General features: G+C 40.2%; 1 protein-coding gene across 1 annotated transcript in view; it reads right to left on the reverse strand.

The window, feature by feature from the left end:
* The window catches only part of nrg3a (neuregulin 3a), a 134,447-nt gene that overhangs the window by 89,479 nt on the left and 21,339 nt on the right, over positions 1 to 23,629 (reverse strand). Inside the window, exons 2-4 of the mRNA XM_076285265.1 lie at positions 7,947 to 8,076; positions 7,749 to 7,822; positions 6,463 to 6,489 (exon numbers count right to left, since the gene is read on the reverse strand). Coding sequence (XP_076141380.1) covers positions 6,463 to 6,489; positions 7,749 to 7,822; positions 7,947 to 8,076 — 231 coding nt within the window. The remainder of the gene's footprint in view (positions 1 to 6,462; positions 6,490 to 7,748; positions 7,823 to 7,946; positions 8,077 to 23,629) is intronic.

The following is a 23,629-nucleotide window of genomic DNA, read 5'->3' on the forward strand; positions in this document are numbered from 1 at the left end:
AAAGTAAACGTCATTAGCGGTTTATTTATTTATTGTAGGCCTATTATTAAAGAGTGTTTTTCATCTAAAGGTTCAACTTCATGCTTATACACTAGACTAGGCATACTAAGCGCTCTCCCCAATCCTAGACTTTCACATTGCTTGTTTGTTTGTAGGCCTAATGGATGCAAAACAGCCTAGGCCTATTGCTGAATGTCTATGGAGGGACGAATAAAGCTGTCCTCCCGACCAGGCAACCCCATGTACTAGTAGCCTACATGCGCACATATGCACACATAGTGCATAAATAAAGTACATGCACACATATTCCCTCACGGGATCAAAAGATACATATCTGTGTTTATAGCCTTCTATATTTATTGCAGGTGAGACATGGAAAAGCAGTTTTAGAAAAATGAGTTTTGCCATGTTAACCTATGGAGAGTGACGGCCTGTGGGTCATGAAGGGCAGTTATTTGGATGTGTGGTGGCCTTACCCACGTAAAACAGAGTGAAATAACATTTTGTATAGAAACATTATATCATTGGATACATGTATTATTCTAGCTATATAAACGGCATAGTGCATGGTATTTCCATAACCGCGAGATACGTAGCGCTTCACGATGACGGCAATGAGTAGGCCTAGTTAACAGACGCAATCTATCTGAATATCTGCTATCTAGCAATCTATCTGAAATAACACCTATTTGAAGTAGGCCTATTATTTATGTAACATATTGTGTGTTAGTGTAGGCTACATAGCTTAAACTGTAGGCTATGTTTAAACTGTATTTCGAGTTTAATATCGGCATGTCAACTTTAAAGTCGACACGTCGAGATTAAAATAGATATGATATTTCAACTTTATTCTCGAAATGTCGAGTTTAAAGTCGACATGACATTTCAACTTTAGTCTCGAAATGTCGAGTTTAATCTCGCTATGGCAAAAATATTTTTTTCCTTCGTAAGCCTTGGGGCCATATTTTGCACCCTGGCGCATGGCGTAAAACACATTTTCCACCCTGCCAAAGTTTATTTTCTTATTTTGCACGTTTATTTTTTAAACAATGCGCCCAGGGGTGTGGCAGTTAACAACTTAGGGAGTGGCTTAGCATTGTCTAAAAATCTCTATTGTACACCTGGTCAGAAGTCTATTGCGAGTTGTTTATATGTTATTTTAAGAGCGCATCAACAGTCATATTGGCGGGTGCACATATCATCCATGAACGCACACCAGCGCACGTCCAAGCAAAACATTACAAATTGCACGATTACAATGGGAAACATAATTAGAATAAAGATATCACGAAATACTGTACAACTCATGATGAGTAGTTATTTACCATCATTTGCAAATTGGTAATGACGCTTAAAAGTGATTAGGGGAGAAACGAGAGACACGTATGGAGAACAGCTGAAGAGGCACTGTCACGAGATATAAGCAACTCCTCTGCAGGATAAATGTTGTTTTATTCAGTCATTTAAACAATACTAGGGTAAGTGTTGATTTTTCCAGCCTATGTTTTAGTGAAAGTAACTTACTGCATATAACTGTCTTGTCGACTGACACCATGGTGAAGTTAGTTTCACTTTGCCAATGAGTTCAAATAATAGACGAGTGCAAATGCGTGAAGGCTATGCTAGGTTTTAGTAAAGCATGGTTTAGTGGAATGACTATTCCATAAGGTCTCGCAAGCAGCCTCCTTCAAATGCGCCGTTGACTGTCAAAATACCGATACATTCTTTGACGTTGCGCTTTGCGCCGTTAAAGGGAATGACAGATGTCATTCTCATTGGTTTAAATTAGTGGTGGATTTTATCATTCGTTCTAATGACACAGTTCGCGTCGTTCAGTTCGCCAAGATGATTCGTTCTGAATCATTCGTTCGTTCAGTCGCATTTCCGGTACAACGTAGTTCAGCGGTGAATCATGGTATGCAGGTTCTCAGCTCCTCGTTCACAAACAATCGGTAATCGGTTGGTATGCAAACGGTCAACACAAGACTGTAGTTCTAGCGGCAAATATATAGCTGCAACTTCATGATTATGTGTACTTTTAGACAAATCAGCAGTAGCTAATGTGTTCATTCACCTTGACATTAAATTGACATATTGAAGGTAAATATGAGTAGACTACGGCTAGATCAGCTAATTTCCAGACCCAGTATGCCGACAAACATGTTTAAAGGCTTGGTTACTTAGTCCCCATTTTGCCTAGGCTACAGAGCCATAATCCCTTTGGGTAACACTTTATTTTAATGTGTCGCTGTTACAGTACAGATATATGTACTACAGATATATGTACTATGTAGTGAATTAGTAGACCTGTTCCAAGACATCGAAGACACAACATACATGTCATATGTACATGTAAGTAATTAACTGGTACACTTGGTTATTAGCTTTGATACAGTAGGTTTATTCCACTGTATCAAAGAGTAACAAGGTTGTAGCAGCACAGCTGTTACATGTACACTGAAGACAATGAGGCCTTGACTGGAGCTAAGAATGGCTTGTATATCAAATCTATCATGACCAGATTTACCCCATCCAGCAGGACTCAGGTCAGCTCTTTGCCTCTGATGAAAATTTAGGCAAATTGGCAAAGTTTTGTAAAAGCACTCAGTATTACAATGTAACAACTATATGTAGGTACCAACAAATACATAATGCAAGTACAATGATAGTACCTGATAGTACAGGTTGTACCACTGTACCTATTTAGGTAGGTACACTGTAACAGCGACACATTCAAATAAAGTGTTACCAAAGAAACCAATTTTGTGTGCAGTCCACCTCACCATTATTTACTTTCAATTAAAGGTTATCCAGCAGAAAAGCATAATAGATTCATTCAGGGTAGGAATTTCACGGCGGCCACGACGGCCATGGCCGTCGTAGCCCCTTGCGTTGGCCGTGAGGCCCCTTTGAAAATCAGAGGTTTACAGGCCACGCTGGCCTTGGTGCCCCCTTGTTTCAATATTCTGCTTTGCGTCCTACTAATAGCGATTTTTATTTAGCCTGTGGCCTGTGAAAATAATCTTAGCATTCACAGCGCAAATTAATTTAGTCTTTTACGCAGTGGAGAAAGTGACCGCGCAAGAAAGAAAGTGCGTCCAAATTCACCCATTCTCAGTTGAACTACTCGCGAAGTAGCCTATTCATCACACAGACATCACAAATATCACATGAAAGAGCTTTTTCTCAGCTTTTAAACGATGTTAGCCGATAATTGCTGTGTTGAACGGTTCGCGAGAAAAGTAAATAATACAATTCTTAATCATACATTCTAATGAAGGTTTTGCGTCCCATTATCTCCCTACCCATTCATCTCGGTGGAATACTTTACGAACCCTTCTTTTAACACATGACAAACCATATACAGGGTTGGGTCAGATTACTTTGAAATGTAATCCATTACTGACTACAAATTACATGGCAATTTTTGTAATCAGTAACGTAATCAGGATTACCAAAAACATGTAACGTAATCTGATTACTTTAGGATTACTTTTAGATTACTTCAATAAATATGTCCCTTAAGTAAAAGACACCACCACTGAATTGATAAAAGAATTCTCATTCTATTTTTCTGTTTATTATTTTATTACATCTAAGAAATCTCTTTGCTCTGAGTAAAGCATTCCTGTGTGAATTAACTGATCTTTTCCTCCAAAAATCTTAATGTAGCCCCTTGTTTTAGTGTTACCATTTACTTTGAGGTCACCAGGTCCCATTGTCTGAAAAACACCTAAAACTAATACATTTCTATAGCTATTCTTCACTTTGGGGGTGGTATTTTGGTGGTTGAAATTTCCCCAAAAATTGATCACTTAGTCATCATGGATGTGATCATGGATCACTATTCTCCAAACATGCACAACTCATCTTAACCTTTATAAGGGCACACCTGGACAATAAATTTAGCTTTCGCTGGATTTTTTTGACCCAGGGACATGGCCTGAGATTGAATGACACCATGTCCATTTCAATTGTGGGGGGGAGAAAATTATTCCTTTGGGATGTTTTTCAACCAGGGGGACCTGGTGACTTTCTCAAAGTAAACAGTAACACTAAAACAAGAGGCTACATTAAGATTAGGAGGAAAAGATCAGGCAGTGTGCCAAGAGACCTGCCCCAATAGTAAATAAGTTAGTAAGTAAGTATAGATACTTTTTTGATCCCGTGAGGGAAATTTGGTCTCCCAATCCGCGAATTAGTGAAGCACAGTGAACACACAGTGAGGTGAAGCACACAATGAGCACACAGTGAGGTGAAGCACACACCAACCCGGAGCAGTGAGCTGTCTGCTACAACGGCGCTCGGGGATCAATGAGGGGTTAGGTGCCTTACTCAAGGGCACTTCAGTCGTGGATGTGGGCATGGGAGAGCAGTGCTCAACCACTTCCCCCGCCCACATTTTTTCTACTGGTCGGGGATCGAACCGGCAAGCCCGAAGCTTGTCGAATTAAAAGATAACTAGGCTACCATTAAAAAGTTGCATTGCTTGCATGATAAAATGTAATCAGGTAATCCCGAACAATGTAACTGTAATCTGATTACACAATTTTTTTATTGTAATCTGGGCTGATTATAGTTACTTGATTTTTGTAATCTGATTACGTAATCCAGATTACATGTAATCCGTTACTACCCAACCCTGACCATATATCAGAATAAACAGGAGACCTTACCGAACACAAAGGTGTAAAGCAGTCCCCTGTACAGTTAGCCGTTCCAGAGTAATCCAGTTTTGAATTTGCAGTAAAGTTCGACATACATGGATGTCTCCAAATTTGGGCTTTCAGTTTTACAATGTGTTTAAATTATTCCACATGAATTCATAACGGGCCAAATACAAAATAAATGTTACAGATATCGCCTAGATATTGGTAAATCAGAGGACAGCTGACTAAGAGTTTGTAAAAGTAGCCTTAATGATCACAAAATGCTAAGCATGCATCTAGGCTATTTGAGTTTCTTAAAGTTGAGCTGTGCTTAAATTGTTCAATACATGATTTCATAACAGGACAAATATAAAATAAATGTTATATATAGCCTAGATATCTGTAAATAGATGATCAGATGATTTACTAACTAAATATACTGAAATAGCAGAGGAGGCAGCTAAGCGAGGTTGGAGTGCACGATTAAGGCCTATTGAAATCGGTGCACGTGGGTTTGTGGCCAGATCTGCTATTGGCTTGCTGTCTGAATTGGGCATTTGTGGTCGAAGTCTAAGGCAGGTGGTTAGTAACATGTCTTTAGCAGCAGAACGGGCAAGCGAATGGTTGTGGGTAAGGGGAAGTTACCCTTCCTGGGGCGCAAGCTAAGGTAAGCTAACTGGCTCATTTGTTTTGGTCGTGGGTAAGGAGAAGTTACCCTTCCTGGGGCGCAAGCTAAGGTAAGCTAACTGGCTCATTTGTTTTGGTTGTGGGTAAGGAGAAGTTACCCTTCCTGGGGCGCAAGCTAAGGTAAGCTAACTGGCTCATTTGTTTTGTGTTTGTGATGGACTGTGCCTAGGTTGATGGTACTTGGCTAAGGTTCTTTATGGTTTATGGTTCAGTCCACATCAACGGGACGGACCGACCTAGCCAACTTAGACCATGCCTAGGTTGGTTAAGGGTATTTGGATGCTTGTTGTGGTAATATGGGGCAGCATGGGGCGTAAGCTAACTGCTAACTGCTGGCTAATTTGTTTTGTGTTTGGGATGGGGCCTAAGCTAACGGGCTAAGCTAACTGGCTAATTTGTTTTGTGTTTGTGATGGGCTGTGCCTAGGGTGATGGTGGGTTGGCCAAGGTTTTTTATGGTTATGGTTCAGTCCACATCAACGGGACGGACCAACCTAGCCAACCTTGACCATGCCTGGGCTGGTTAAGAGTATTTTGGGTATTGGATATTTCAATGTGGTAATATGGTGGCAGCATGGAGGGGAGTGTCTCCAGGACGCTGGTTTCACTGTTAAGCCTTCATGAGGTGTCGTGGGCCTAACTTAACGAAACATCGGTGAATGAGGGTGCCCACTTGATAACCCCAATGACATGCCGCATACTATATAGGCTACTGCTGTTGGATAGGCCATTTGTATTGTGCTTGTGACCATTTGTTGGCGGATTTGTGGGTAGTGCGCTTTTTAAAGTTAAACTTGAGCAGGGGCTTCTGAATGTGTTTTTACCTTGGATTTTGGCACAAGGGATTTTAACATCTAATCCTGTGTATTAATGTAACAGTTCTATGTAATGTGTCATGTTTCATGTTTTTGTAATGTTTCATACAGTGATGCAGGTCTACTGCAGTGAATAGGCGAAATACAACTTTGATCATTTTTATAGCCTACTACTGTATAGTTAACTTTGGCCTTGGTGCCCTGACATGTGGCTTTTGCCCCCCACCAAATATGCCCAACTGAAGGCCAAGTGGCCTTGCCCCCAGAATGGTGAAATTCCAAGCCTGGATTCATTATAAAAAAATCACTTACCCATGAACTCAATGCCCAAATGTTCAGCTGCACAAATAAAGAGAACGGAAAATCAGAATGTAAATAATACAAAAGAAAATAAAGAGAAAAGGAAATCATTAAAGCATGACACTTCAGCAAATTGTTGATGCTTTAAACTAAGGTGTGTTATAACAAACAATTTACAAGGTAGTTTATAAGACACCTAAAACTTGTATGCAATATTTAACTTAAAACCTAACTGCTTAACAAACATATTTATTCATTGTAACTGAGTCTATATTGAAGAATCTGATACATGTTTCGAACAGAAGAAAACAAAAGGCTATATCATACACTTGGCGCAACCTGGTGCCAAGCACAATGCAAGGTTTGTTCTTATCTTAGACCCAATTCAGTGATGGACATTTCGTCATGCGCTCCACTGAACATTACGCACACAAGCGTGTCAATTAAAAAATAGGTTTGGTCAGGAGCATGATCCAAAAATCACTATCTTTCACCCATGTAAAATCATTACGTCACTGACCAAGAAAAACCTGGTTGATAGCACAGCGGTGAAGAATCACTGTCACAAGATGTAAGCAACCCTTAGCAGTGGGTCCCAGGCAACAACTCATTTTCAGGAAGAATGTCCTTAGGATTTTTATTCAGTCATTCGAACATTATTCGATCACTCAAGTTTACCGTTCGCCGCCATCTTGAATTTAGTCATGATAAGTCGAGCAACGAGTACGAATGAACAGGTATGATAAGGGATCAGATTCCAAAAATAATTCTGTGGAAATGCATGGATTCCAGTTGCTTCCAGTACCAGCAACTGGAATCCATGCATTTCCATGGAACATACTTAGGTCAATATCTATCATAAGATCAATAACATACTTTAGGTCAATATCACACCGAACTTCCTTTAAGCCAGCTAGTGAACACTTGAAATATTTTCAATAGCTAAAGTGGAAGATGTTTTGAAATGTGGTGGATAATCAGTTTTGACTTTTCAAACATTCAGGCACAACAAAGCATAACTAAATTTTTCTTGGTCAGTGGCATAATTATTTTTTAGTTGGTGTAAGAAAGCGATTATTTGGATCGTGCCCCTGACCACACCTATATTTTTTAATTGACACACCCGGGGGTGCAATATTCAGTGGAACTGGAGCACATGGCGAACAATTCATCACGGTCTTGGGTGTAAGATGGAACAAGAATTGCAATGTGCTTGGTGCCACATAGCACCGGGTGTACGATAGAGCCTTTTGTGTCATTAAATTAGTCAAATGTTAGTTACGTATAGATCAACTTACTTGGATCTGACAAAATTGAGTCTGTTTTAGGGAGAAACTGGTCACAGCGTATACCCTGGAATCCTTCTTTACATCTGTAAACAGACAAAAGATTAATTTGTCAACTACTAATTAAGACACATAAGGAGCTATCTCAAGGTAGTCAAAGATTTCTGTGCATGATGCTGTGAAGAAACTTTTAAACTCCTTATGAATTACCTGCAGTGTTTATGTGATCCACTCAGTGTCTCAATGACAAAACACTCCCCATCATTCAGGCAGTATGTCAGGTCTTTTTCATGGCACTGTTTGAAGTGCTCTGAGCGCAGAGGTGGCAGAGTGGGTGATGCTGTGGATTAGAACAAAAAATGGAAGACAAAAGGGACAAGAAGGGATGCAGTTATTCATTTCAGAAAATAATTGGACAGTATTTTGCAAATTCATGTAGTAAAACTAGATATGCATTTCCCGTGCCATGTGATCTTTAACAACCATGGTGAGTCAGGACCTCAGTTTAACATTCATGCAAAGGAAAACATCTCCTGCAGTACAGTGTCCCTGTCACTGCAATAGGACATTGGGATAGATATTTGTTTGGTGGCTTTTGGCCACAGGGAAGAGTGCCACCTACTGGCCAGCCACCAACACCACTACCAGCAGGAACCTACTCTTCCAAGGATGTTTCTAATCCAAGTACTAACTAAGCCTGCTTAGCTTCAGTAATTCAGCAAAGTCAGGGTATCTGCTGGCTGGCTAAAAGGGCTGCTGGCTAAAAACAAAAGGTGAAAGGCATATATAATTCTAACCATCTCACTGAATTGCATTATGCACACTCAATTCTCACTGGTATCTGCTAGACAAAGTACCAAAACATGATTAGTTCATAGATTTAAAATACATTTAAAATACATTTTATACAACCCCACCCCCATCTTGCCTGTTCATAATTCTGTGAAATTCTTGAATTGTGTGCATGTGTGCGTGTATGTGTTTATGTGTGTGTGTGTGTGTGCTTGTGGGTGTGCCTGTGTGTGTGCATGTACGTGTGCCTGTGTGTGTGCATGTGCATGCATGCGTACATATGTCTACTGTGTGTGTATGTGTCATACGTATGATTACTGTAAATGTATGTGTGTGTGTGAATATCTGTTTATGTACATGGGTGTATATGGAATGGGTTAACATGACCCCGGGAGGCAAACAAAATGGTCATCCTCGGTCCTACGGTTCTCAAGATATTCACAGAAAACTCTGTATGGTCACTAAATGTACACATAAATTAATTTATTGTATGGCCCCCCATGAACGGAATTCCACGAAACTTGGCGTGCATTCAGAGGGTGTCATAATGATCATACACTTCCAATTTCGTGCAGTTTTGACCATGTTAGGTCACAGATACCTGCGATTACAACACCTCATTTTTACTTTTTCGTTTTTAACTAGGTGGCGCTATATATGAAATGAGTGGTTATGGAATGGGTTGACATGGCCCCTTAAGATCAACATACAAAAAAAAAGGTGGTCCTACTAAACCCTACGGTTCTCGAGATATTCACAGAAAACTGTGTCCGCCCTACCCTCCTTTCGGGGGGTCCATTCCAGCGGGGGGCTACAGATCAAAACGAAAAACAATAGTTCCATGCTATCCTTGTGAGGCTACATGCCCACCAAGTTTCCTGCACCCCGGACTTTCAGTGTCCCGGCAATCCTTGACGGAAAATTGGCCATGCGAAAAAGAAAAAAAACCTATATGACTGCCGCTTTGTTGCGCGGTGGTCATAATTAGATGTACTGCATTATGGTGCATGATAGTATGCTTCCCAAGTCTCCATTCCCTATTCCTGCAACTCTTTGTAAACCTCTAGTCTTGACCATCCTCTCTCATTAGTTACTCAACAATTGTTAAACAATGCAGTACATATACACAGTCTGAACTGCTTTGAGTGCTTGAGCTGCAAAAATAACACAAATATGGGAAATTGTTACCCTGGAAATCCAGAGTTCTCGCGAGAGCACAATTTGAATTGTGTCTGCAAGAGACTCTGGCAATGAGTAATGATGCACGTTACTTTTGCCCCTTGCATCGCGGGGAACCAATCACATCGGTGTATCTGATATAGGCGGGCCAGAGGCGAGCTAAACAGATGACGACAGCGCTGTCCGGAATCATTCAGAGTAAACATTGGTCTAGTGTTATCCAATTGCGTGCAGTGAGATTTTCAAATGCATGCTTGGTGCCGCCCCTCGATGAGCCATTACATTGTTTGTGGCCAAACCCTTAATCTTTCTAGATTACCAGGGTCTGGATTTTCCAGGCTAGGAAATTGTACCATAGTCTGCCAATGTGTGTGTGTGTGTGTTTGTTTGTTTGTGTGTGTATATGTGTGTTACCACTACTTCTACTGGTAACGAGCATGTAACAAAATCTTTTTTAATAAAGTTATTTGCATTACTCTGTTTATCTTGTCTGAAAATTGAACGACTGCTGACAAGATGACGTATGCACTTTTGTTGCTTCCTGACCGTATCAGTATTTTCCCGCCTTAACAACATTGTCCAATATATATATATATATATATATATATATATATATATATATATATATATATATATTGTTATATATATATATATAACAATATTGTTTATTGTTAAAAGGATCAAAGGATCCCCATTAGCTGTGACCAAAATGGGACGAGCTAGACTGCCTGGGGTCCACAACAAGAAAAGATCACTTACTATAACAATGATAATTTAAAAGCAGTAAAACATTGTAGACATCATCATAAACATCATCAACAATTCATCAACATCAACAATTCAAATTAAATTACAGTATTCCATCCATTATTACATTCATACAGTAAATATGTCCATTCGCTACTAACAAATTTAGATAATGTATTCTCAGTCGGCACTTAAAAGATACTTTGCTATTCATTTTACGTATATTCAGTGGGCAATTATTCCAATGATTGATGGCACGATAAATAACTGTTCTCTTTAAAACATTTAATTTTCATTCGCTAGTAACAAATTTAGATAATGTATTCTCAGTCGGCACTTAAAAGATACTTTGCTATTCATTTTACGTATATTCAGTGGGCAATTATTCCAATGATTGATGGCACGATAAATAACTCTTAAAACAATCTTTAAAACATTTAATTTTGGGGATGGTAACAACTGGCCATTATCAGCTGACCTAGTCATGGGCGTAGGTTTAGGATGGGACGCCAAGGAGTAGTCCCAATCAATATTTTGAGATGACAAAATTGTCCCCACCAATATTTTAGCGAACTCCTATGTGCTATTTGGACCTTTCGGACGGCCAGGACGACAGTAAAATAAACACTGTCGTTTGATTGGCTGAAACCGAAGGGGATTTATCTGACACACACAACAGCGTCAAAGCATAGCCTAGGTCTACTTCACTTTGTGGAGTGTGTCGGTAGCCTATAGGCTGTTATCAGGGATATCTACCCCCAGATAGCAAGGGGCTGGCGACCCACTGGGGGCAGATCTGGCGTCTGCTGGCATTTTGGTCATCGGTTCTCTGGCTGTTCGCTGGCGGGTTGCAGACCAATTGCCCAATATTTTGCCACTATTGGTCTAAAATGTTTTTCATTTGTTCAGTTATACTCCATATATCAGTTTAATAACTTTTCTTAATATTCATGACAAGTTAAATTTAAAGAGATGGTGGTCCAACGGCGGACCACAAGTGGCACACCACCGGCAGCATACCACCAGCGGTCCGCTATCTGGTAAATCTGGTAAAATTTTGCTATCTGGGCCAATACATAACCCAAAAAAAAGCCAGTGTAAAAACATTTTAATATTTCCTTAAAATTATTTTGCTTGCTCATTTTGCCCCTTTTTGTGCTTTGTCGATCAGCTATGCTACCAGGGAAGAAAAGGAACATTCAAAGCTTTTTCATTATGCAGACGATAAGTAGGAAAAATAACTAGCCATACAAACTGGCAACTGGTGACCAGGCTTTCAAATGCGGATTTTATTGTGTGAATAGCATTAGCTGTTAGGATATTACCCAGAATATTGTCACAGCTAAACCTAGCTTCTGTAATCTTTCAACCAAATAAGGGTGTGTTGAATCCACATATACTTGCACTTGCGAAACTATTTTCCACTAGCCTACAACCATGAGACTGAAAGCTAATTGCGTTCACGTTCTTCTTAAATTGACAGGCACTCAATTAGATTTACACACCACAAATGTGATAACTCATGCATAAAGTGGCCATTTGCTCTTTGTTCTGGCCCCTCTGCTGAGAGGTTAACTCCGTCCTGGGCCTACTTGATGTCTTATGGTGAGATGTTCCACACCCCTCATTATCATATTGGTCTATAAATGTATGTTGTGAATAATACACTCATGTTTGGTCTTGAAAATATACCTGTAATATGGGCATGGTTTCATTACAATTTAATGTATCTATGCATAGTTGTAGAGAAGGTCAAAAAAAATGTGTTTATTGGATATTTATAATCCACAGACCTTAGGGTTTAAATCAAGGGGTCATTTGTTCAATTCCGTTTAGCCAACCCAGAGATATTGGCCAAAATGTGAATGCTATCCTCATCTCAGCAAAAAAAAAAAGATTTGAGAAAATCAGCTTTAAATAGAGATACAGCGCAGCTTCTAAATGCTCCATTCACGCAGATGGTAAAACTTGAGACATTTGTAGTTAACTATAACTTGTGAGGTAGCCTATAATGTTTAATCAACTTCTAAAGACGACAAGGCCAACAATAGCCTGATGCTTGATGCATAGCCTAATGTTTTTGTTATGTTTAAATGAGAAATTGAAAATGTTGTCTGCAATTCTGAGAGGTTGTTAATATTTGAACTCGGCAGCCAATCAAATTTGAACCTTTCTTCCATGCTCCTAAATCTGAGTGTTGATTGTCTGGAAATGCTTATGACTCAGCCAGAACCACTATATTTGTCAGTGCAAGTGCAAACCGACACACACTTTTTTGATCAGACATACACAATGATTTAAAATACCATGTGAAATTAAGCAATATTTTTGTTTAATGGACTCATCAGTGTTATGAAGCTGAGTTTAATGTGAATATTATCAGTTGTTATGATGCAGGATTAGGCTGTTGTTCATGCGCACCTTTAGTTAGAGCTGTGATATACTGAGGTTGAATTGTTGCTCCTTTACGAGTCAGCCTCATGACTCTGTTGCAAGTAAAAAGGACAGATGCTGGCACACCACATAGTGTTAGCATTAACCCAACAAATGTCCCTAAAACCCTACATTTGTATGCAAGGAGGTTTCAACCTTCGTTTTTACTGTACCTGTACATCTACCTCCTGATAATTGTCTATGTACTGTTTATTTACCAGTGAATCTCTCCATCTTCTGGTTACAGCAACAACCTATTTAGACTGTTATCACAGTTGTGAGTGATATGAGGGCTAGAGGCTGGTCTGTCTCTAAGACAGCTCTAATTTTAGCTCTGCTGCAATGCAGGTGACACCACAGGAAGAGTGCCAGAACAAAGCATGAAGATGCACATTTAGGACTTAGTGTGTTTTATGGGTGTTTCTATAATAAATCTAATACTGGTTTTATATTTCAAATATACATAGGAGAGATGTTAAATTTCTCATGCTATAGGTAGGGGATTTCACACAGCAGCCAATCAACAACGAAGCCTATTTACCATCAAAACCAAAATCACCAATGAAGCAACCTTTGCAGGCAAAAACACATCAGCAACAGAATAGCCTTGGAGAGCATTTCACTGGGGTTTTCAAGCAGGCAGCTTCCTTCATCGGTGCTTTGTTGAATTAGGCCCACAACACCTCCAGAAGGCTCAACAGTGGTATCTGGTGTCCCAGACCCCCTCCAAACTCATCATGGGTTTTCTACCAACAAATACTGTTAACGACAATGATATAGTATATCAATCGCTATCAACAATAGCAATTGTATATAATAACACAAAACACAAAATCATTTTTGTTAAACGTAGTTATATGATAACCCCACCCCCACTCACCCATGTCTGTGTGAAGATTTTAGTCACACTAGTTTTATTGGCTCCCTGTTGCAGGATTCTAATCCAGTAGCAATTTTATGTGAACCGACTCTCACAGCAGACTTTTCACTGAATTTTCTAGCAGTCAGTTTATTAGCCAGGTAAATGTTATCTGGGGGTTTATCTGGCAGTATGACTGCATCCTATGGTGCATCTGAAGCATTTGCCTGCCTGCCTACAGGCCTGTTTTGCCTTTGTGAAAGGGAACTTTGCTATGAATAAATCAATTGTGACTTTGCATATTGCCCGTGTCATGGGGAAGTATTAGTCCCTCGGCACGACAACAGTGTAATTAGCACAATATATTTTGTCATCTTCCTTTGGCCTTATTTGCTTCCCAGCATGCATTGCAAGATTTTGATGGCTGCATCAAATATTGTAATATCTCCTTTTACATACAACTGAAGCCAGACCCTCTCACTGTAGCTATATTCTTATGGCAGACATTCTATATTTGATATTCAGATAACTACTGCAAGAGAATAACACTGTTCATTGTCGGTTCTTCACAATGCAAGTAGAAAGCTCTATTGATTTGAATGGGATTTCCCAACGTTCTACTGGTCAATTATATTTGTGTAATTACCGCTGAAAACATATAATGATCGCTGTCAATGGCAATGGGTTTTGTGCTTCTGATTCACATAATTACTTTCATATCATTCCGCAAGAAATCCGGTCACTTGCAATGGAACTTCATTTAAAAGTAAAAGCAGACCGTTGATCAGCTGTGTTCTAAAGAATGTTCAAGTTCAGCGTGTGTTGTAAACTATTTGGAGCGTGCCATGACGAAATCCAGTTCAACAAAAGTCCAGTTCAACAAAATTAAAACATATATTTATTGTTTATTGGATATTTATAATCCACAGACCTTAGGGTTTAAAACAAGGGGTAATTTGTTAAATTCCGTTTAGCCAACCAAGAGATATTGGCCAAAATGTGAAAGCTATCCTCTTCTCAGCAAAAAGTTTTGAGAAAATCAGCTTTAAAGTTTGTGTGTAAATGAGCATATTATGTATATTTCCTCTCAACCAATCACCACAAGACTATGGATCCTGATAAAGTTCCCTTTGCCTTTGGAATTAACATAGCCCCAGTGCTGTTGCTGTCAATCTCTGTTGTCCGTTCTCCGTAGACAAAGATCGAATTGCTTCAGAATCCGAAAACCTCCGAACTACACAGTGCAGCTTCTAAATGCTCCATTTACGCAGGCGGTAAAACTTGTGAGACATTTGTAGTTAACTATAACTTGTGAGGTAGCCTATAATGTTCGATCAACTTCTAAAGACGACAAGGCCAACAATAGCCTAATGCTTAATGCATATTTTTTATGTTTTAATGTTTTTGTTTTTAAATAGGCCGCCAACTCCAAAACAAATTGAATCGGACCAATCGGGTGCCATCTCTGTGAAGAATCTCAGAATAAATAAATAAAATAAAAATCTCAGAATAAATAAATAAAAAAAAGTGGAAAGCCTATTTATGATGAATACAAAATATTACTGCCGCCCAGACCTGCACATTCTATCCACAAAAATAAATCACGCTTGTCAATTTGGCTACTTTTACAACCTTTTGTGTTGGCATGTAAAAATCCAGTCCAAAACTAACATTGGCAGAATGATTAATGCTGGATTTGAACCAATGATCCTTAGACCAAAGCTCGCTCCTCTAACCACTGTGCTAAGGCACATCTTGTATATGGTGAAACTGCCATAATTTTTAACACTTAAAGCCTCGGTTGCTAGGTAATGATAAACAAACTCAAAGATCGTAATTCTTGATTTCTATTCTTGATTCTTCTTGCTTATAAACTGAAGGTTTTATGTGTTCACTAAACAAAGATTATGGAAATTAAACACCACTTTTCCATCAAAAAGCTTGTTGTAAAAGGCATAACTTGTTAGAAGACCTAAGTTCGCTAGCTCTGTGCCTGATCCTGGCCGAGAGATGTGACGCAGGACGTCCCCTGATTGGCTAGTCAGTAGGCGATGCAATGTGCTGATTGGCTCTGCAGAAACAACGACAAAACACTGCCAAAATTCATGCCTGTAAAAAAAGTTTTGTAGCTTCGTAGATCCAGTTTGCACACAAAAGATAGATGTCGCACTTCTCCCAATTGCTGCCTAATTGTATGTGCAAAGACATAAGTTCCTTTATTGCCTGTTGCTACTGTATAAAGCTGTTCCACACACAATAAATCCCTATGGGCAAATGTTTTTCACAAAATATTTCTGCAGATACGCATTTTTTTTTGCACACAGACAAATTAATTCCACAGCTACAAAACGGTTCTACACTTGTGCAAATCCTCAAAGACAATTTTTTTTCACACATGCATAAAATATATAAGTACAAAGTTTCTGTGCACAAGCACAAATATTTTATACAGCTGCAAAACTCTGTTACACATGTGAATATCTTTTCGCGGGCACAAAATCTTTATGGCGATGTTTTGATTCCATATATATCGGCCAATTGTCATTTTTAACAAACACAATGTAAAACTGTTTTCCCATTACAAGGTTCTAATCAAGGTGGGCCATTATGTATGCTTTATCAAGCAAGCCCACTTCTTCTTAAGTGTACTTTATTTATTAGTGGGCTTGATCAAGCAGGCCCACTATTGTTCTTCTTAAATTATTCTTCCTACTTCCACTTTTTGTAGTGACTACTACTCCTAGAGTGCCTGAGTGTCTTGAACAGTGGTTTGGCATTAAGGATACAGCTCTAAACTGGTTTCACTCCTACCTCCACCAAAGATCTTTTTCAGTATCCATAGGCCTATCCGTAACCTGGATGTTATTTTAGACTCCCATCTCAACCTGGACAAACAAATCTCATCTGTTGTAAAGACCAGTTTTTACCCATTAAGAATAATTTCCAAACTCAAGTCTGTTTCGTCATACAATGATCTGGAAAAGTTATCCATGCCTTCATAACCTCCCGTCTAGACAATTGTAACTCTCTCTACTTTGGTCTCCTTCTGATACTGGTGGCATGGCTTCAGATGGTCCAAAATGCAGCAGCTAGGCTGCTCACAAACCCCAAAAAAGCATAAACATATACCTGTCCTAGCATCCTTGCATTGGCTTCCTGTCCAGTCTAGGATACAATTTAAAATACTGCTGATGGTTTTCAAAGCTCTTTATGCCCCCGCCCCCAGCTACATAGCTGGTATCATTCATCCCCATGTAGCCCCCAGGTCCCTCAGATCCTCCAGTCAAAGTCTCCTCCATGTCCCACGGTCCCGGCTTAAGCAAAAAGGTGACAGAGCCTTTTGTGTTGCTGGCCCTCAGCTGTGGAACCAACTGCCACCTGACATCAGAAATGCCTCTTCAATTACAGTATTCAAAACCAGGCTCAAAACACACCTATTTACATTGGCCTTTCCTGTGTTTTAATTGTCTTACCCTGTTATGTCTGTAATTAAGTGTTTGTCACTTGATGTTGTCTTAGCTTAAAGTGCTGATGCATTATGACATCACCGCTGTAACTGCCAAAGTCTTGATTGAGTACACCTGGCAGAGTTCTAAGCCATCTGGCAGCTGCATAATTGACCTGTCGCTAAGCCCCACCCCCCATTGTTACCGTGTAAAACTCGGACAAACATACCAGACTTGATTAGAAATACATTATGGAGAATGGCGGCTGACAGTATATCAAAGCAGGCTTTGAGGACGTTTGGTTGATAAAGGATTTTCCTCCAGAAGCAATCAAAAGTACGACGGAGTTTTAGGGCCACACATGAAGAAAAAAAATATTTTTTCCATGGCGAGATTAAACTCGACATGTTGACTTTAAAGTCGCCATGTCAACATTAAACTCGACATTTCGAGAATAAAGTTGAAATATCATATCTACTTTAATCTCGACGTGTCGACTTTAAAGTCGATATGCCGACATTAAACTCGAAATACAGTTTAAACATAGCCTAGGCCTACAGTTTAAGCTATGTAGCCTACACTAACACACAATATGTGACATGAATAATAGGCCTACTTCAAATAGGTGTTATTTCAGATAGATTGCGTCTTGTCTGTTAACTACTCATTGCAGTCATCGTGAAGCGCTGTATCTCGCGGTTATGGAAATTCCATGCACTATGCCATTTATATAGCTAGAATAATACATGTTTCCAATGATATAATGTTTCTATAGTACAAAATGTTATTTCACTCTGTTTTACGTGGGTAAGGCCACCGCACATCCAAATAACTGCCCTTCATGACCCACAGGACGTGGCAAAACTCATTTTTCTAAAACTGCTTTTCCATGTCTCACCTGTAATAAATATAGGAGGCTATAAACACAGATATGTGTGCATTTAGAATACATGGGGTTGCGTGGTCGGGAGGACAGCTTCATTCGTCCCTCCATAGACATTCAGCAATAGGCTGTTTTGCATCCATTACAAACAAACATGCAGTGTGAAAGTCTGGGATTGGGGAGAGCACTTAGTATGCCTAGTCTAGTGCATAAGCATGAAGTTGAACCTTAAGAGGAAAAACACTCTTTAATAATAGGCCTACAATAAATAAATAAACCGCTAAAGACGTTTACTTTTGACCATCGCATTTATCGCCTGTAACTCTGTGATAAAAGGACCGGAAAGAACAGGAAAGTATTTGGCTGAGCAACGGAGGTTAAATTATATGTTTTGTCCACATAATGTAGGCCTAATCATTGTTGCACTCGAACAAGGGCGCGGGAAGGGGGGTGCTGAGGGTGCTGCAGCACCCCCTGCTGGCAGGAGATAGATTTTTTAAATTTGTTATATATATTTTTAAATAATTACTAATTCGCTGTCTGTCATTATTTATATTTGTGTATGTGAAATGATGAGTCAAATAGCCAAAAAGGGTTATGGATTGGTTGGAATATAGGCTACTAAAAATGAACAGTTAAACTGTAAATGGGCTCTGGTGATAGCGATCAAGTGTGTAGGCCTACGATTGATATAGGCCTACATATTCTATGCGATTTACACTTTCAAAAAAGCATGGATAAGCTGAAAGAAACTTTAATTGTGTTGTACAATTTTGCAAAATTAATAAATTATAGCTAGTGAAATCATTTCACTAGTCGCAGATAGAAATTACACATTCTTGCTGTGGAGACGACACACTTTAGGCTATTCAGGAATTATTTATTAGAAAAGTTAGAAACTAACTTTATTCTCAAAATGTTGAGTTTAATGTCGACATGTCGAGATTAAAGTCGACATATTTCAACTTTATTTTCGAAATGTCGAGTTTAATGTCGACATGGCGACAATATTTTTTTCTTCATGTGTGGCCCTAATACTCCGTCGTACAAAAGGAACTTAATTAGGCTATGGAGGGGTATATTCAAAACTTTCAAATGTATACAAGGTGACAAGCTTAAAGTGGAGGCGAGTAGCCAGATCACTGCGCAAAAAACACTGATGTTAATGCTAGCTAGCTAGCTAGTTGAAGATTGAGAGTAAGTGTTAGGCTATATTAACATTTGATGTAGTAAGAATATAGTAGTTGGCTAATGAGCATTTTCATCTTTAACAGGGAACCTGGTTACTGTGCCCACGTTGTTGGCTTAGTAGCCTACATTACGTCGAGCTGTTGCAAATGCGAGAGACGTCCTGTAGGCTACTGTTGATGAAATATACAAGGATACAAGGATACAAGGAAGTTTATTGTCACATGCATATAGTTACTGGAAGTAAGAAATGCAGTGAAATTATGTCTGGTGTCAGCCTATTTGTGCATTTATGGGGGGGGGGCGGTTTAGTAGATTAAGTGGCAATGGCTGCATAAGAAAGGTGGGGGAGGATTGGGATTGGGGGGGGGGCACCAACAAGGAGCACCCAAGAGCAACAGGGGCAAGGAAAAACTCCCTTGCCAAGGAAGATAGATAGATAGATAGATAGATAGATAGATAGATACTTTATTGATCCCCAGGGGAAATTCAAGGTCTCAGCAGCATACATACAACACAAACACATTCTCTAACAGCAGAAAGAGTAATTAAAGTATATAATATAAAAACACAACTAAGAAATATAATAAGGACAGTACAAGATAAAGAATATGCTAAATATACTAAATACAAATTATACTAACTGAATCTTAATACAATATATAAAAATATACTAAAATACAATTTACAAAAATACAAATTATACTAACACTTAATCTAAATCAATTCTAAAAACAGTATCCACATAGTGGTGATTAATCAATCAGAGGCGCTTGCAATGGCAATGACTGAGGCAGGGACTAATCCTGTGATTTCCTGTACATAGTAAGGTATGGTAAGGTGCTCTGTGTGAATGACTGACATGGTGGTAGTGCAATGGTGATAGTGGTCATGGTGATAGTGCAAATGAGTAAGACCAACAGTGCAACAATGCAGAAGTAAGTAAAGTAAAGTCTATATATCTATATATTGAACTATTAAGAAAAAGTATAAGTGTGGCCACAGTTCGGCTGTGGCATGGAGGGGGGGGGGGGTTATGCATATGTGCAAATGTGCTAATATAGCACGCAAACAGTGAGGCATAAAGACAGTGGTACAAGTGGCTAGTGGACAGACAGTGCCAAACATGGAGGGGGTGAAGAGGCAGACAGACTATGCCGAGAAGTCTATCTCTCCTCTTCCCTTAAGTGAGGCATTGAACAGTTCAATGGCCCTGGGGACAAAGACTTCCTCAGTCTGTCCGTTGTGCAAGGCAGTGAGCGAAGTCTCCAGCTGATCAGGCTCTTCTGCTTAACAATAGTGGTGTGGAGTGGGTGACACTCATTGTCCAAGATGTTGATCAGTTTGTTCAGGGTCCTTTTGTCAGATAGTGAAGTGATGCACTCCAGTTCAGCTCCCACTACAGAGCCAGCTTTCCTTACCAGCCTGTCAATTCGCCCCGCGTCCTTCTTCCTTGTGCTTCCTCCCCAACACACTACTGCATAGAAGAGGACGCTGGCAACAACAGACTGGTAAAACATACTGAGGAGCTTACTGCACACATTGAAGGACCGCAGCCTCCTCAGGAAGTAAAGCCTACTCTGCCCTTGTAGAGTGCATCAGTGTTGGCTGACCAGTCCAGTTTATTGTCCAGGTGGAGACCCAGATACTTGTAGGTGCTAACCATCTCCACATTGACCCCATCAATGTGGACTGGTAGCAGAGTGGGCTTAGACCTGCGGAAATCCACCACCATCTCCTTGGTCTTTGAAGTATTAAGTTGAAGATGATTGAGTTTGCACCATTGCACAAAGTCCTCCACCAGTCTCCTGTACTCCTCCTCCTGCCCGTTCCTGATACACCCCACAATTGCAGTATCATCAGAAAACTTCTGCATGTGGCATGACTCGGTGTTGTAGCAGAAGTCAGATGTGTACAGGGTGAACAGGACTGGAGAGAGCACAGTTCCCTGTGGTTCCCTGAGGAAGAAACCTTGGGCAGATCCACGGCTCAAGGGGCTAACCCAACTGCCAGGGGTCTTGGTGTGTGTGTTGGGGGGATGACAGGGGAGATGGGATAGTGTGCTGTGTATGTGGGGAGAGGGCAGTGTGCAATATGTGTGTTGGAGAAGCTTCCTCATGAGACAATGTGCTGTGTATTGGGGGGGGGGAGGGCAGTGTGCTGTAAGTATGTTGGGGTTGTGTGTTGGAGAAGCTTCCTGATGAAATAATGTGGGGAGAGGGGGGGGGCAGTGTACTGCAAGTATGGTGAAGGGACTTACTATTGCAAGCAGAGTACTGTATGTATGATGTTTGTGAGTGATGACAGTGAAGATGTGTGTGTGGGCGGGAGGGGAGTGGAGCAGTGACTGTGTGTGTGTGTGTAGTGTGTGTGTGGGTAGGTGGGGGCAGTGTGCTGTAAGTATGTAGAGGATGTGTGTTGGAGAAGATCCTGCAGACAATGTGCTGTGTATGTAGGGAGGGGGGGCAGTGTGCAGCAAGTATGTAGAGGAGGCTTACTGTAGCTAGCAGTGTGCTGTATGTATGTGAGGTGATGACAGTGATGATGTAAGTGTGTGTGTTGGGGGTGGGGGGGAGGGGGGGCAGAAAGGCTAGGCAATCAAGGACATGGGTAGATAGATGGAGGAGAAATCAAAAATAATAAATAAAAAGTTCTATGGAGATGTGCAAAAGTTGGAGAAAGTCAAATGTGTGTGTGTGTGTGTGTGTGTGTGTTTTGACGTGTGATGAATTAAGAAAATAGCATAGGGAGAGGGATGTAAAAGTGCTAAAAGTCATGTAGGTGTGTGTGTGTGTGGGGGGGGGTCATGAGTGCTGAGGAGTGAATGAGTGCAAAGTCAGTATAGTGTGAATTCAGAGTTGGGAAATGTTTGAGAGTGCTGAGGAGTGAATGTGTGCAAAGTCAGTATAGTGTGAGTTCAGAGTTCGGATGGTCTGGGGATAAAAACTTCTCCTGAGTCTCTCAGTTCTGGCTTTGTGACTACATAGGCGTCTTGTTGATTTCAGCGGTAGGTATAATCCATTGTTAGGATGAGAAGAGTCCTTCAGAATCTTTTGGGCTCTTAGGAGTACTCTTCTGGAATAGATATCTTGTAGAGCAGGGAGTTGAGTTCTTATAGTACGTTCAGCTGAGCGCACTACTCTCTGCAGAGTACTACAATCTCTAACTGTGGAGTTCCCATACCAGGTGATGATGCTACCAGTTAGAACACTCTCAACCGCTGAAGTGTAGAAGGCCTTTATGATGGATGTAGAAACTTTGAATTTCCTTAGCTGACGAAGGAAGTAGAGTCGTTGTCTGGACTTCTTCAGAACATATTGAGTGTTAACAGTCCATGTTAAGTCTTCAGTAATGTGGACACCAAGGTATTAAATATACCCTCGTTATAGCCACTCGGGGTACCGACTAATAAACTCCATAAATAACCATTAATTTGTCACTTTATGCCTCCTCCCTGTTTTTTCCTATGGAGTTGTTCGAGCTGATGTCCGAGTCTGTTGAGGTTGGACTGTCATTGGCTCATCTGTGTTCTAAGGGTGGCACTTAGCGACAGGTCAATTATGAGCTGGGCTGGGCTGTCTGTGTCTGTGAAGGTGTGTGCATGTAACTTTTGACCCGTATGTCCTATTTTCAATAATGAAGTACCTTTTCAATAATTCAATAATGAGGTCCTTTTGTATTACGGAGAGGAATCCTTGGATGAAGCCAAGTCCATGCCCTTGGAAACACACAATTAACATAGAGATTTACAGTGCGAATTGCTGTGAAATCTCTATTTTAAACCAGATTTTTTGTATCTAGCCAGCACCAGTTATACAGGTCCGCACTGTCACATTTTTTTTGAAGCCAGTTTATGTCAAACAAGTCTTTGTAGATCCACAGTAGACCATGTGCATCAGGGGCGCCTGCAGGAATTAATGCTATGGTACGCACACCCATCACCCCCCCCCCCCCCAAAAAAAAAAGAATAATTCCCTCGCGAACAAATATTGTCCGTTTTAGGTCAGTCAGCAAAAAAGTAGCCTACATACATAACAACATCCACATGCAATAATACAACGACAACGTCTACAATGACCTATTCATTTGGACAACTTGATACAGCCCTATACAGGCTAAAGTTACCTTTAGTTTTGTTCTATCGTAACGTGACATCTGGCTTTAGTGCAGTCTAACGTTCTGACAAGCACACCAATTGCCTACCTTGTTCTTGTCCATCTGGAATAACTCTTAGCTTTGCTGCCTCCATCCTTTCTGTTTTCGTTGTTTAAAACTTGTGATATCCATGATGAGTATTGAGTTAGTGAATTAGCTCAACATTGTGTGCTAATAACCATATATAGATAGCCAAGTAAAAGAAAACAAC

The sequence above is a fragment of the Alosa pseudoharengus genome, unplaced genomic scaffold, assembly GCF_046254945.1.
Source record: "Alosa pseudoharengus isolate Yale_2024_CS ecotype anadromous, Long Island Sound unplaced genomic scaffold, YU_APseudo_1.1 YU_APseudo_1.1_scf_15, whole genome shotgun sequence".
NCBI lineage: Eukaryota > Metazoa > Chordata > Actinopteri > Clupeiformes > Clupeidae > Alosa > Alosa pseudoharengus.